The 14,752-nt window shown below is 54.0% G+C and overlaps 1 protein-coding gene across 1 annotated transcript in view; it reads left to right on the forward strand.

Annotated features, from left to right (window-relative positions):
- Nucleotides 1-424: 424 nt before the first annotated feature.
- Nucleotides 425-14,752, forward strand: part of LOC105180935 (homeobox protein B-H2) — a 35,634-nt gene continuing 21,306 nt past the window's right edge. The window contains exons 1-2 of the mRNA XM_011137295.3: nt 425-1,682; nt 14,078-14,300. Of these exons, the coding sequence (XP_011135597.1) occupies nt 1,235-1,682; nt 14,078-14,300 (671 nt within the window). The 5' untranslated portion in view covers nt 425-1,234. The remainder of the gene's footprint in view (nt 1,683-14,077; nt 14,301-14,752) is intronic.

Here is a 14,752-nt window from a genome sequence, read left to right on the forward strand (position 1 = left end):
AGTAGTGATCAATTCTGGCACGCGTGACAGGCGAGGTCGCGATAAGCCGGCTAAACATAGACTCTCGAGAGGGACGCGAGCTAGACAGGCCAGTGACGAGTGAGAGACGACGACGACGACGACGGTGCTGAGCCGATCGGACTCTGATAGGTGCGATCAGCCCATAACCCATTGATCCGGCAGGCACAACAGTCGCGCGACTCTCGACAGGATAGAAGGCGGACAGGACAGGAGGCCGCGCTGACATCTGGGAATTCTTCCTCAGAACTGCCGTCACATCACAGTTGTTTCCGGCTGGAACAACCGGTTGGCGAGAGCGCGGTAGGGGGTCTCGAACTTGTTTCCATCAGCGGGCGAGGCGCATCGTCGTCCCAGCGGCGCGTAATCGCCGCAAAAGTGAGAGGAGCACGAGCGCGAGCGCGAGCGCCGCGGGGTCTTATATAAAAAATAATTAATAATTGAGCGAGCGAGGAAAAGGAGAAAAAGGAAAGCGGAAATGGCCGGCGGCTTCGCTCTTATGCGCGGCAATTATGTTAAGTGGCCAATTAGCAATTAACCAGGGAGCCGAGCCGAGCGGCCCCTTAATTGCGCCTGGGAAGAAGGTGGTGGCGGGGGTGGAGCGACCGAGTGAACGGGAGGAAGTGCAAGGTGCATACGCATCCCGTGAATATCTGTCTCACGCGCCATTTACTCCAGATTTGCGCCGGGAGCGATCGCTCGGCCGAATTGCTCGCGTGCTTGGACCTTGGCGGACGGTCGCGGACGGTCCTGATACTGGAGCGACATGTCGTACATGGAGCGAATCTCCGAGTATCTTCTGATTTACTGAGACCCTGGCGACGAGTGCGTTCGTGTCCTCGGCACGGCGCGCGCGCGCGCGCGCGCGCGAACGAAACGCTTCCCTTCGACGTTCGCAGCATCGCGCGTCGGAAAAAGCCAGCACAGACTCCATCTCCGGGATCAACGCTTGCCGAAATGCCGGATGAGGCGCTCGTCGGGCACGCACGAGGGGAGAAGTGAGTCGAAGGGAGCGGCGGGCGGACTAGCGGGAATACAGTGAAGTGAAATTGACACACAGTGACAGAGAGAGAGAGAGAGGGCACGAATTCCTGGCGCAGGCTACGTCGTCACCGTCGGCAAGATTCTGTCTCCCAGGTACCGGGCGAGTCCTGGGGTGGCGACAGAGGCACCTGCAGGTGCCCGTAGCCCGAAGGAACCACCTGCGTCTACCGTGATGACGGTCCATCATCAGCAGAACCACCACGTGGCCGCTCTCAGTGGCGTCGCCGTGGCCAATAACGGACTGAATCTCAGCAGGATGTCCGGCCTGGAGGCTCACCGGCTGGAGAACATCGTCGACCGGAACGGCGTCGCCGTCGAGCGTCTGTCCAACGGTCTGGACTCGCGGAACAACAATCTGAATAATAACAACGGCCTGGAGAGGGGCGACGCCTCGACGACGATGCCGCAGAGATCGAGGTTTATGATCACCGACATCCTGGGCGGCGCGTCCAGCAAGATGCACCAGACCGGACTGCCTAGCCAAGAGCCACCCGGAAGTCCACCCTCGACGCCGCGAGACCTCAGTGTCAGGCATCAGTCCAGAACGTCCTTGAGCAATAGCAATCTGGACGAGGACAGCGACGCCAGTCACCACGACGGCGCTTCCGTTACTTCCAATGGTAAATGATACTTTATTGCACGCTTTCGAAACTACTCGTTGTCGCGGCGAGTCACGACGACGAGTGAGGACTCTAACGATCCGATTTTATCCGAGTCTTTCGCAAGGCTGGCCACTTGCTCTCTCACTCCACCTGCTCCTCCTCCCAGATTATTATAATTTATGTCTTGCGCGTTGCGTCACGTGCGAGCGCGAGCTACTCTGGAGGAGCACTCTTGCTCGATCGACGGATACACTTAACCGTTATCGCGACTGAGCTTTCAGGAGGCACGCGAGCGCGCATCGCAATTTCGTCCGTTTTACGTGTTTCGCGCGCTGCTCACTTTCACGAAGGTGTCAAGGACATCTACGGGACACGATCGTCTTTCTCTCTCTCTCTCTCTCTCTCTCTCTCTCTCTCTCTTTCCGTTCCTCCCGACCGGATGTTCCAATCACGTCGACCGTCGCTGCTTGCGCGTACAGAACGCCTCCTCCTTCGGGAAGCAGATATATCTTTGCACAGATAAAGGCCTCTCTCTCGCTCTCTCTCTCTCTCTCGCTCCCTCGCTCTCGCTCTCTCGTTCCCTCTCCGCCCTTTCTCTCCTCCTCCTCCTGCTCCTTCTCCTCCTCCTCCAAGTTGTCGAGAGTCCGTTGGACCGATAACGTTTAGGGATTCTAATGGTCTTAAATTGGAGCTCGGCACTCGAGAGCTTTAATTATGTTACCCTCATTTGTTTCATTCATCTTCTCTACCTGTGCGCCGCTATCCCCCCGGCGTTTAACCCTGCGGGGCCGGGCGAGCGGCAAGCTGTCGTAACTCGTCCGATCGCGCGCGCGACGTCGAGTTTCGTAACGCGCGTCGAGAGGCGTAAGACGCGCGGTGTGTATTGCGCGAAATGGAAACGGGTATATCGGAACCAGCGATTCCGCGGCTAGTCACGACGGAGGGAGATCCTAAGGCCGGCAAAGCGTGGCCGTGCGCGAACTTGCAATTTCTGACGCGCGGGTGGAGCGGCATTTGTGCAAGCATAAAAATAGAAAGTACAACGACGAAGCCTTCCCTCGGGCGGCAAAGACATTGCGTGAAAACACACGTTTTGTACGAAAAGTGTTGCCTCCGCGCGCGCGCGCGCGCACGTCAATCTCCGCTAATAGACGTTGCGTCGTTACAAATCACACGGTGATCATAGAAACTGCGCGCGGCCGCAGTTTCCCTCTCCCCCCCCCTCTCTCATTCTCTCTCTCTCTCGCTCTCTCTCGGAACTAAACCGAAGGTGTGCCATTAAGGCGACCTGTGCCGAGTGTATCGGTACAATTTCCGTTAATTTACAGCTCCTTCTGCTCCGGACCGGTCGCCCGTCGTCCTCCTTTTCCCTCGCTCGCTCGCTCGCTCGCTCGCTCGCTCGCTCGCGTTCCTCCTCCTCGTTCTTCTCTCTTTTTCGAAGCGCGACGCTGCTATACGCGCGAAGCCGCCGCCGCCGCTACAACACCGCCGCTGTTTATTCCGTAATCGGCTTACTTTCTCAAAGAAGCGCATTACCGGCAATTACGCGGACGACGGCGACGCGATTAGAAGCGACGACGGACGGGGGGGATGGGGAGGGGGGGAAGGAGCGGCCGCCAACACGGGCAACACTAATACTGCTTCCGCGCCACTAAATCCGGCGCGCTCCTTGTGAAAACAGCGGCGGGCTGTTAAGGCGCCAATTTTTCCACGACATTGACTCGCCGCGACGGCTCGCACCTTGCACCGCGCCCGCTATTTATAACTCCCCTTAAGTGTTTCACGGACAAGACCAATGACCAGGCTCCGGCGCGGCGCGGCATGGCGTTTGGAAATCTTGAGAGTCACGTCATGGTGATCGATAAACGTCGTCCTTGCCGCGCTTGCCGATGACACGGGGAATAGGGAAAAGTGGCCCCCGCGCGATAAAGGATATGGGCCGATCGTGCCGGGGCCAACGGAATCATGCGACACGATCACGAGCGAGCGAGTGCGCGCGCGGACGCGTGAGCTATCGTTTCTCTTGCTTTTTATCGGACCTACATTCTCGGAGTGGATCTAGTTTAACGTCGCGGTAAAACAACGAATCCTCTCTCTCTCCCTCTCTCTTTCTCTCTGCCACAAACGCTCGCTCGCTCGCTCGCTCGCTCGCGTGTATGCGCGCACGCGCGTCCGGGCACACACCGAAGCCCATTCCTCTGAAATTACCTATACTTATTAGCCATTGCAGTCGAGAGGCAGCTTCTTACACGAGCGAAGCCCTAGGCTCCTCGTATCGAACCATCGCAAAGACTCTGTAAAAAGCTCGCGGCGCTTCCGCGACGACAACAACAACAACGCGACACGGCGAGAGCGCTGTTAAAACACCAGGCGTTTCTTTAAGCTAATAACGACGGCATTCATCGCTGGTGTTATCGTGGGGAGACGAGAGAGACAGAGAGAGAGAGGCAGAGGGGGAGGGGGGGAAGCGAGAGAGAGAGAGAGAGAGAGACAGAGAGAGACACGGTCGGTCATCATCGCGCGCGCGACCGTAATCGCCAATGCGTAAATGGTATCCACCTTCCGTGGTACGCCATTCCGCGCGTCACGTCGCGCGAATTATTAATGAAGGACAATTAGGAGGAGTAACGCCGATGTAATTGCCGTGCCGCACGCTTTCACGTAGATTGGCCCAGGCGATTTTTTACGGGCGGCGCCGTTAAAGCCCCGCGTGTACGCGCGCGCGCGTTTGTCCATCCCGTCCGTCCGTCGGTCCATTCCAATTTCCCGTCTCGATTATTACATTCCGCCATCGCAGCACCGGGGCCGACGCCGCGGCTCGTCACGGTACAAATACGATCGATCTTTCACGCGGCGTTGATTAGAAAATTATTAACGTCGGACTAACAGCCAGACGTAATTGCCGGCGGATTCACGCATCGATCATGCGCCGCCGCCGCCGTCGCAGCCGTCGCAGCCGCAGCCGATCGCTCGTTAGCTGTTTACTTCTCGCTAGAATCGCGAGCCCCTAATTAACGTCCCGAGCGAGTATCCTTATGCGACAATTACACGCGCTACGCGCGTCACGCTGATGAGCGCGGGAATTATTAACGAAGGGCAATTTAAGGTATAGGGACGGCGTTTTAATCGCGCGCGCGCGCGCGCGCCGCGCAGCACAGACTGCCTTGCCAAGGCAAGGACATCCCGCGCGTGTAATTTAATCTGGATTTATCGTCGCGCGATATCTTACGGCGTCACGGTGAAACTGCCTTTTCGCTACCGGCCGACATCGCATGTTTTCACCCGACCGTCTTTTTTAATTGACTCCCGGATTAATGCATAATCGATTTGTCGACGCGAGGCGTTATCGCGCGGTCAGCTGCGGATGCAGACTTTGTCAGCGCGACGGTCGGAGGAGACCCGCGCCGCGATCCGGTCGTGCGCGAGCGACGTTTCATCGACGATTAGAGAGAGAGAGAGAGAGAGAGAGAGATAAATGGGGGTGACTGCGAGAATATGAAACGCTGAGAGACTTCCATTCCTTTTCCGACGGAGAAATTCAGAGGCCTGGAAGCGGCCGACGAGCGAATGTAACGGCCGATGTGAAGATGATCGGTCCAGATGAGTCTACACGTGATTGGTACGATTGGTGCGCGTTAAGAGTGAGACGCTAGATCGATATACAAACGTGTGTTGCATTGGTCTGCGTCTAATTATACGCGTCAGGAACGTAAGAGATATCCGTGCGACTTCTCTCTACCTTCGAGCGCTGCCACGTTTCTTTTAAATGCGCGATCTTAACGTCGGATCAATGCACTCCGCTCTCGCCACGCCGGCTGAGAGAGCCGTGAAAAAACCGATCTTTCTCCGCGCGGAATATCATTTCTTGGGCGCGTGTGCGAGCCGTTTGTAATCCGCTTACGAAGCCAACATTCGTCCCCAGGATCGCATTGTTGTCACCTATGTGTCGGTCCGGAAGGTCCTGCCGCCGCAGGCCGCCCGTCCGTTTCACGCCCTTACGAGCGAGCTCACTGGCTTTTCGACGCGCGACTAATCCGAGAACCGGAAATGATTGGCAACCGTTTAGAACCCGGCGCGGATTAGCGGCTCTGTGCGAGAGGGACTTTCGCGAGACGAAAGCAATTTCGAGTCCCGAGGCGCCTTTTTGCGAGAGCGAAACCCGACAAGTCGGTGCCGGCTGTCGGCCTTTTGACGACACAATCTGCGCTAGATTAATCCACGATCTGAATATCGCGCCGAGAGAGCGAGAGAGAGAGAGAGAGAGAGAGAGAGAGAGGAGGTTCAACGGCACAAGGTAAAAGCAGTGCCGATCGCTGGAATGCCGCTGTGGCTCGCGACGTACGAATATGTCAGCATCAACGACGAGGCGCTCGAAGTGGCCGGTGATGAGAAAACGATTACGTGAATATCAAAGAGACAACGATGCTGGAAACTCGGAAGGACAGACGCACCGACGCGTCTTCGGATGCTGTGCCTCGCCACAGATGATGTCGCGTGAAAAAATGCCCGCTGCAACGGCAAAAGTCTTATTAAAGCCTTATTAAAGCGCCACTTTTAGCAAGAAATGAAGGATAAGTACGCGAGTTCTTCCGCGGGACAATGAAATTCCTCCGAGTCGCGGAGGAGGCCGCGATCGTCCCCCGTCGCGGCAATAGACCACGGGTGTTCGTTAAACAATGTCCGACGATGAATTTTCCCGCAATGCGCCCCTCCTCCCCCGCTCGGGTGTGTCGGGATTGCTTCAGCAATCGTCGTGCGATTTGACGTCGCGCGCGGTTAATATCGCGCGGTGGATCTAATCGCGGCGGATGATCGCGCGATTAGCTTACGGCACGGCGCAGCGGCGTTAGGAAGGGCAGGTATCGTGTTTACAAAGCGGCTCCGATCTTAGATTACGCGAGAGTGATTAATTATTCCGTCGGAGGCGAACGTTTACACGTAGCAAACAATGCGCGGAGGCGCATTGTCCGATCGACAATTCCGCGGCATCTCGGCGGGGCTCGGCCGCGCCTTCTCTCCGCCTCTTCCTCCTGCTCTCTTCTCTCTCACGAAGCTGCTCGAAATCATTGAAAAGCCGCTGACTCGAGAGTCTCGACCCGCCGATCATCTCCCCCACCCCCCCCCCTCTCCCGCCCTCCCACGCCAGCGACTCGACGCGGATTAATCGAGCACGCGAATTGCGCTCTCGGCAGCAATTCGACCGACGCGGCATGGCGACTCGAGATCGCGTGATTTCGCTGGCGCAGCTGCTACGAGAGGTATCGATTCCGAGACCGAGTCGCAAAGCGAGGTCAAGTCTGTCAACGCCGCGATACCGGGCGCTTAAGAGGATTTGAGAATCTTGTTAAGCGAGCGCTGGAAACCAACCGCGCGAATCCCGACAACGACGGTAAACACCTGTCGGCGGTGTACGCGAGGAAGTCTTTAGCCCAAGTCCGGCCGTATAATGTGCGCGTGAGCGACTCCGCGAGTCGCGCGCTCGGCTCGCTCGCTCGTTCGTTCAGAATAACAGGGTAATTATTACTAATGCGTAGAGCGCGCGCGGCAGATCCGAAACTTTCAAGTGCGCGGACTCGCTGACGTTTCTCGCCGTTTGGCCGGGCGCTCCCTCGCCCGTCGACTTTCGCGCGTCGGCTCGACAACGGGAAAACGAAAGAATTTCTAATGACTTTCATATCCTCTCCGAGAGAGAGAGAGAGAGTCTCTCCGAAAAACTCTTAGACCGGGATCAACAATGGACCGAGCGTCATTATTAATGATTAACGGCGAGATGCGTGCCGCGGACGATCCTCCGCGAGGATAACCCGCGAGAATGACGCATATTCTGGCATGTATGTTTCGAACTGAGAGAGAGAGAGAGAGAGAGAGAGAGAGAGAGAGAGAGAGAGATATGAATCGACGAGGACTGTCCGACTTTCGAGCGAAAAATACGATGGATAGATAATCTCGCGATTGATCGCGGTTTTAATCGCTGCAAGCTCCGGCGAGTTAATCTCTTTTTTTTCTTTTTCATTTTTCTCCCGGAAAGTTCGCGTTCGCGCGTTCTCGTAATTACTTCACAAATACTCCACGGACGGTTGCGGCGGCCTGGCGCAGTCGATGCATTTCTATTCGCCGCGTACGCGGAATGCGCTCGGAATGAAATTCGAGAAACATGGGCGTTATACATACACACACACACACACACACACACACACTTTGCGCGCGCGTCGTGAACCTTAGGTTGTCGTATAATACGATCCGCCGGTAACACCCGATTGCATTTTTCCCTATAATGTTTCCGCGCGGCGACAGATCGTCGTACAAATGGACACACGACACCTCGCGGTCCTCGCGCCGCTACGAGATACTTAAGCAAATTATCAGGCGATAGCTGTCGGCGAACTGTTACGGCAATCGCGCAATACACCGCAGCTCTTGCTGCAACGTTGCGTCGGGTGACTACTATTTCGCGTATTAAAGTGCGACGTGACGAAGCTTCCACATTTCCATGCGCGCCTTGCTCATCTCTGCGCGCGCGCGCGCGCGGATGTTTCGTAATAAATATTTACTTCTGATCTTACAATTACCATCTCGCAAGTTTCTCTCCTTCGAATTTTTTTTCCGCGTTTCACCCGCGCCGAGGTATCTTTCCAAGAGCGATATTTTCTCTCGCTCTCGCGTACAAACGGAGGAGAATCAACACGCTGACAGACGTGAAGAAGAACACGCCGCGGTTTCGACGGGCGCAATCAGGAGTCGGCCGCGCGACGCGTATGGGACAGTAATTTGCCTCAACCCCGATGTTTGTTTTCGAAATTCTCGCCGGCATTTTGTCCCCCGTGGGATCGCTGCAAATAGAGTGGGCAGGCAATAAAACGTTGCCCCCATAACATTATCCCCAGTGTTTTCTCCCCCAAAGGTGGCGACGCGGTAACACAATACAGAAGAGGGGTCAGATTCTGCCCCGTCGAGGGCCACCGCCTTTGTACACGATACGAGGAGGGTCTGTAGGTGGCGATTGTGAGAGAGAAAGAGAGAGAGAGAGAGAGAGAGAGAGAGAGAGAGAGAGAGAGAGAGGAAGAAAGAGAGCAGCCCGTGCGACACACGGGGCCAAGCGAAGAGGTGTGACTCGAATTTGTAAGCAAAATCCCGCAGCGCACCGGAATAATCTCTACGCGCTTTCACGTGAAAAAGAGGACTCGCCGAGTTTCACCTTCGTCGTTGCTTGACGCGGCAAGCTCGGACATATGAGCGCGATGTGGACGTTCGAAATCGTCCGGTCGAAATAAAGATAAAAATTGCGAAAATCCTTCCGGAGAAAAACATTCGCGACCAGGGGGAAGAAAATCCACGGGGAATTGCCGCTTTTCCACGCTCGCTTTTACACGCGCTGATCTACATCAAAGCTGCCTGTTATCGCTCTTTGTCAAAATCATCGCTCGCACCGATCATTATGCGTATTTAACATGCGTTCTTTAACAACGGATTGTGGGAACTCCTGAAGGCAGACCCGCGCGCTGCTTCCTCCCAGCAGCCGCGACTTACGCGGGACACACCCCGCGCGAAGGCAAGCAATAAACAAATAAAAGCGCGACACAATGGCTACTTTAGCTTTCCCGTCTCCTCGGTCGCTTCCTCCCTCGCTTGCCAGCCTGTCCTCGTCTACGGGGATCGTAAAGTGCGAGCTGACACTTTGCGAAAGCTTTATTATTCCCATTTTTACGATGCGTCCGGCTGACTCCGCCGGACTTGCAACTGCCATTGACGCTGCGCTCTTGGCATCTCGCACACGCTGGTGCGTCCCGGGGCCCGCCAGTGTTCCACGAGCAGTCCTTGGCCCAATAATGACGCCGAAGAGAGCACGATTGCCGGGGAATTCACCGGTCGGCACTTACACGCTACGTGTCCGCGCGATATAATTCCCGCGCGTATCCACGTCGGCTCGTTCGCGCGGACGTAACTCGTATTGACAATCGCTCGAATATTCGCCTGGCTATAAAGCGCGGCGATAAAAAGGAGAGAGAAACAGAGAAGAGCGCCGAGGCGAATCAAAGCGGGCTCGGTGGAGATAAAAGGCGGTAGGAATCCATCGCAAGATGCAAGAGGTGAATATTTATGCGTCGCTCGACTTTAAAATGTATAAGATAAGGAATAAACAGCGAAACACTAAGAGAGAGAGAGAGAGAGAGAGAGACAAAGAGATCCCGCTTGCGACTTGGCACAGAGATTTAATCAATCGAGATGTATGCATCTCTCGCTCGTAAGTCGCAATCACAACTCGCGCGCGAAACCACCGTAATGACGATGTGAACGGTTTGACCGCGACGTGGACGACAACGACGACGACGACGACGACGACGACGGCAACATGCTGGCACTAATTGCAGCGGCGCATAATTGCTCGATAAACATCCTGTTAATCTTACTTTTATGCGCCATACATTGTGCCGCGACAATGCCCGTAGCACGCAAGTCCCCCTCGTTTCCTCCCTTTTTCTCTCTCTCTCTCTCTCTCTCTCTCTCTCTCTCCTTCCCCCTTGCTCTTTCTCTTTCGCGTAATACGACTTGGGAACACGTCATGATTTTCACTGGCGCGTATACGCGCCGCATCCGTTACGGCGCCATGTTTCCGAGGACCTCTGTAAAATACATTCCGCCGGCTGACAGTGGAAATAACGTTTACCGTCGTGACTTATGGAAAGCGAATACTCGAGCGAGCGTTGGCGTTAATTTACGCGGAGCCTCTGCCGCACGCCTCGCGGGAACAATGCCGTAGTAAAAAGCGCGCGACTGAAAACGAAAAAGAAAACAAACTGGTTCTTGCTCTGCTTGAACACGCGTAAATCGAAAGCTATTATTACATCAGACCCGGCGTGCGAACCCGAGTTTCTCGCTGTGGAAAATGGAGATGAACATCTTCCTAATTACTACACCCGCAAAAAGCCGCAGCGTGACACCGCGTGTCGTCGCGACGAAAAATGGAGAGATAAAGATAAATTGCTCTTTCCCCCTCTCTCCCCCTTTCCTCTTTCTCTCAAAAGAGGAAAGTGGTTGGGCTTACTTCAGCGACTAGACGAATTTTCGGTTACATCTTCGGAATGTCTCGAGCGAGCTTTACGAACGTCTGACGCGCGATAAAGAAAAGGAGATCCGCTTCGTTTTGACGTTTGAACATTTTTTATGACCGATATGAGCGCGCGAATCGAGCGATTGTCTTATATGATGAACGATACGCATCGTCGTGAGCGATGAGGCGCGCACATTATATCCGCGAAGAAAATTTATCTGACGAGCCCGCTTCGATGCGCAATACGCCTGCCGCATAATTATATTGATGGAAGTGGGTAATATCGCAAATATCCGTAATTAGATGGCTTTTACGGCGTAATGAATAACGCGTGGAATTTGCAACGTTGAATTATTGTCGCGGGCGAGAAAAAATATCGATTCTTTTTACGATAGAGGAAATTGTCAGACCGCGGAACTTGTCGCCGGTAACGCTATACAGAAAACACATAAACCAATTAGAAGACATAATTATGATATCCAATATATAAATAACTTAATTATGAGAATAATGTGATTTGTGAAGCAATTTTTTGCAATTTCCCTGCTAGCGCGAGATAATGCGCGATAACACAATATAATATTAAGGCGCGTGTTTCACACCGCGTTTAACCGATCAGCCGAGTCTAACGAGTCGATCACGTCTCGACGGCCACGTTTCAATTTTGTGCCACGATATATGTTTGTTGAGCACAGAGCACGGAAGAGATCGAGATGCAGGGAGCGCACGATCTCGCGCGGATCGCGACGTCGCGTCGGGATGGAAACCACTTTGCGCAAAGCCGATCGCGTCGGCCGGGCGTCGGCGTTTCGCATCAAAGCGAAAACGCGGAGTAAAGAGTGGCGCATGAACACGCTCGTAAAGACGAGACGAACACAGATAAGCCTCGAGCCCAGGTCTACGTGCCTCGCAGACGAACAGCGCGCGCGGCCAGGAAAAACATATCCATCCACTGCCGGGGAAAAGAGGGCTGGATATTTCGCGATGGTTCTTGAGTTACCGCGCAAAGGGAGAGAGAAAGAGATAGATAGATAGATAGAGAGAGAGAGAGAGAGAGGGGGGGTGGAGGGAGAAAGGGAGAAGAGACGGAGAGAGGGTAGGCGGGCAGCCAGGGGTGGAAAAGTTCCGCCTAACGTCTTGGAAGTGTCTCAAAAGGAGAACTCCGACGTCGGTTGGGACCCGGGCTCTAAGTGTATCACATAGTAAATTTAGTTTTCCAACCTCCGTTTCTCCGGCGTTCCGCTGCCGCCAGCCCTCACGTCTCGCCACCCTCTCGCGCGACCACCCCTTTTTCTCTATCTCGGGCGAACGAGTCTCGGGAGTTGAGTTCGAGTCGAGTCGAGTCGAGAGGACGGTGCCCCGATGCAGCGTAGCCAGAACGCGAATCCTTGTCCCGAGCGCGTATCCTGAGGGGGATCGGGCGCGCGCGCTACGTTAGCCAACATGGCGCGGTAGGTTCTGGAGCCGTTCGAGCGAATCTGGCCGATCAAACGGGGGCTAAGAGCCGCGCTTTCGTCCGGGTTAACTCAATCCACTAGCTTTCTATCTCTCCGACATCTCTCCTCCTCCCCTCTCTCTCTCGCTTTCTCTCTTGCTCTTTTCTCTCTATCTGCCGTCTCTCCCGTTCTCTCCCCCATTCTCGCCGCCATCCTTCCGCCGTACTCTGTGTTATTCCTGGCTGCATCATCCCACCCCGCTTCTCCCACCTATTCCTACAGGATGCTTCTCTCCCGCGCCATCCACGACCGTTCCAATCGATGAGCTCGCGACAACGGGCCTTTAGATACTTTCAGGAGCCTGCACGGGCGGCTTCCAGTCCCTTCGGGGGTTAGGTCTCGATGGTTTTCTGATCGAGCCTTCTCGAGAGGTTGCTCGATTTACTCGCAACAAGACACACCCTCCCCGCTGCGGTATAATTCGAGGAGGGTCGAGAACGTCGTCTGTGCGACGCGACGCGAAGCGGAGGGTTCCACCGTGTCTCGAGAGGAAAAGGAAGGGGAAGGAAGAGAAATCTACTCCGAATGTGTACATTGGAATGTGAAAATTGTGGCTCTTTAACGAATCGATACGAATCGTACGCGACGGGCGACTCTCGCGTGGATCACGCTCACTCACAGGCATACACGGTTATTTCGTCTCACACACACACACACACACACAGCAAATATGCGCGCTCGCCCCATCGGAGCTCCGAAATTTTGGACAGCGTCCAAAGCATCGCGCCTCCTGCTCCTCTCTTCACGCTGCATTACCGGCACCGTTCACCTTTCCTTTCTAATAATCGGCCGCGATTTTACGCTTTGTCAAGACGAAGCGTAAAATAGAATATCATCTGCCTGTCGTCGGCGCATTGTCTCCTCCGTAGCGAGAGCGTGACAGAGAGAGAGAGAGAGAGAGAGAGAGAGGGGGGGGAAGGAGGAAAGAGAGAAAGCGAAATAAGAACGACGAGGACGACGACGATGTAACAAGGTTCGCGGGAGATAAAATGGGCACACGGGCAGTGCGATTGTGTGCCGCGTGTGAGCGTGACTTGTATCGGGTGTAATCGGTTTCCTCGGGGAATCCCACCCTCTCTTTCCCTATCTCTCCCCGGATACGGCGACGTACCGGGGGGATAATTTGCGGCGTCTCGACGCGGCTGCGTGGTCCAATCCGCGGTACCAGCCAATCGGCTCTCGGCTGCGCGCAGAGAGTCGAACTGAGAACAAAAGGATCCCTATCTCTCTCCCTCTCTCTCTCTCTCTCTCTCTCTCTCTCTCTCTCTCTCTCTCTCTCTCTCTGTCTGTCTGTCTCTCGCTCTCTCTCCCTCTCTCTCTGTCTCTTTCGCCGATAGAGAGGCGGCTGCAATCGCCATGCAGGCAACGGCAAAAACGACCACCGCGTATAACCTACACGCACGGCATCGATTCCACCCTCCGCGAAAACAAAAGCCGCCCCCCCCCCCCCGGTACTTGGCAGTCCCTGGGCCCGATGATAGACCGGCGACTCTTTATAGCGATCCTTTTGGCAAAGTGCGAGCACCAGCGTCGCGTGATATACGGATGCCACGAAGCGGCACCCATGGGACACCCCGAAATCCTTCATGTTATAATTTGTGTGTAAAAACCCTCTGCGACGTTATCTCTTGGAGAATAAATTTTGGACTGATATTTCTTCGAGAACGAATTTGTTTGAAATTACGCGCAATTACAGTGACTTTTGTCATTTATTAGAGTAAATCTGTTAAAATAATAGATAATTGCTACTTGATAAATAAGAATCGCTGTTTCTTTCTTCGATGCAGGCTTATCGCGTTGATTTACGCGACGGAATGAAGAATTTGTTGCGTCAAGGGGACGTTCAATCGGCAATTTTGCAATTTCAGGTGGCAAAGAGGACGACCCTAAAAGCTCGTCCTCGAGTTCCCTGGGTTCCGCGCAAAGTAAGAAGCAGCGTAAAGCGCGCACTGCTTTCACGGATCACCAGCTTCAGACCCTCGAGAAGAGCTTCGAGCGGCAAAAGTACCTGAGCGTTCAGGACAGAATGGAGCTAGCGGCGAAACTGCAGCTGACGGACACACAAGTGAAAACGTGGTATCAAAACAGGAGGTAAGCGAAACGCGGGAGATGCGTTACTAATTTTTTAATGAGACGCGCGACACGGCATATGCGAGCGATGATTAATTTAGCGATCGCTACCCGGCGGGATGTAAACAATCGCGATTACGACGGTAGTTTCTTATGTGTCTAAAAATTCGTTCGGGTTTAGTCCGTAACTAATGTAGCATAGACAAAATATGCGAATAATGTTTTCAGTTTTTCTAACTAAATTATTTATTTAAAATTTCAAGAAAAATTAGTATGTGTGTGTGTGTGTGTGTGTGTGTGTGTGTGTGTGTGCGCATATTTTAAGATAATATGCGCTTGTTAGAAGAAATATTTTCTTGCACCTCAAGGAATATCGGCCGAAGGTTAATCAAGGAAAATTTCCACGAATTTATATTGCTCGACTTTTTCGACGCGCGCAGTTTCTTATTAAAATTCTGAAGGGATTTTTATTG

The sequence above is a fragment of the Harpegnathos saltator genome, unplaced genomic scaffold (genome assembly GCF_003227715.2).
Source record: "Harpegnathos saltator strain DR-91 unplaced genomic scaffold, Hsal_v8.6 scaffold236, whole genome shotgun sequence".
Taxonomy (NCBI): domain Eukaryota; kingdom Metazoa; phylum Arthropoda; class Insecta; order Hymenoptera; family Formicidae; genus Harpegnathos; species Harpegnathos saltator.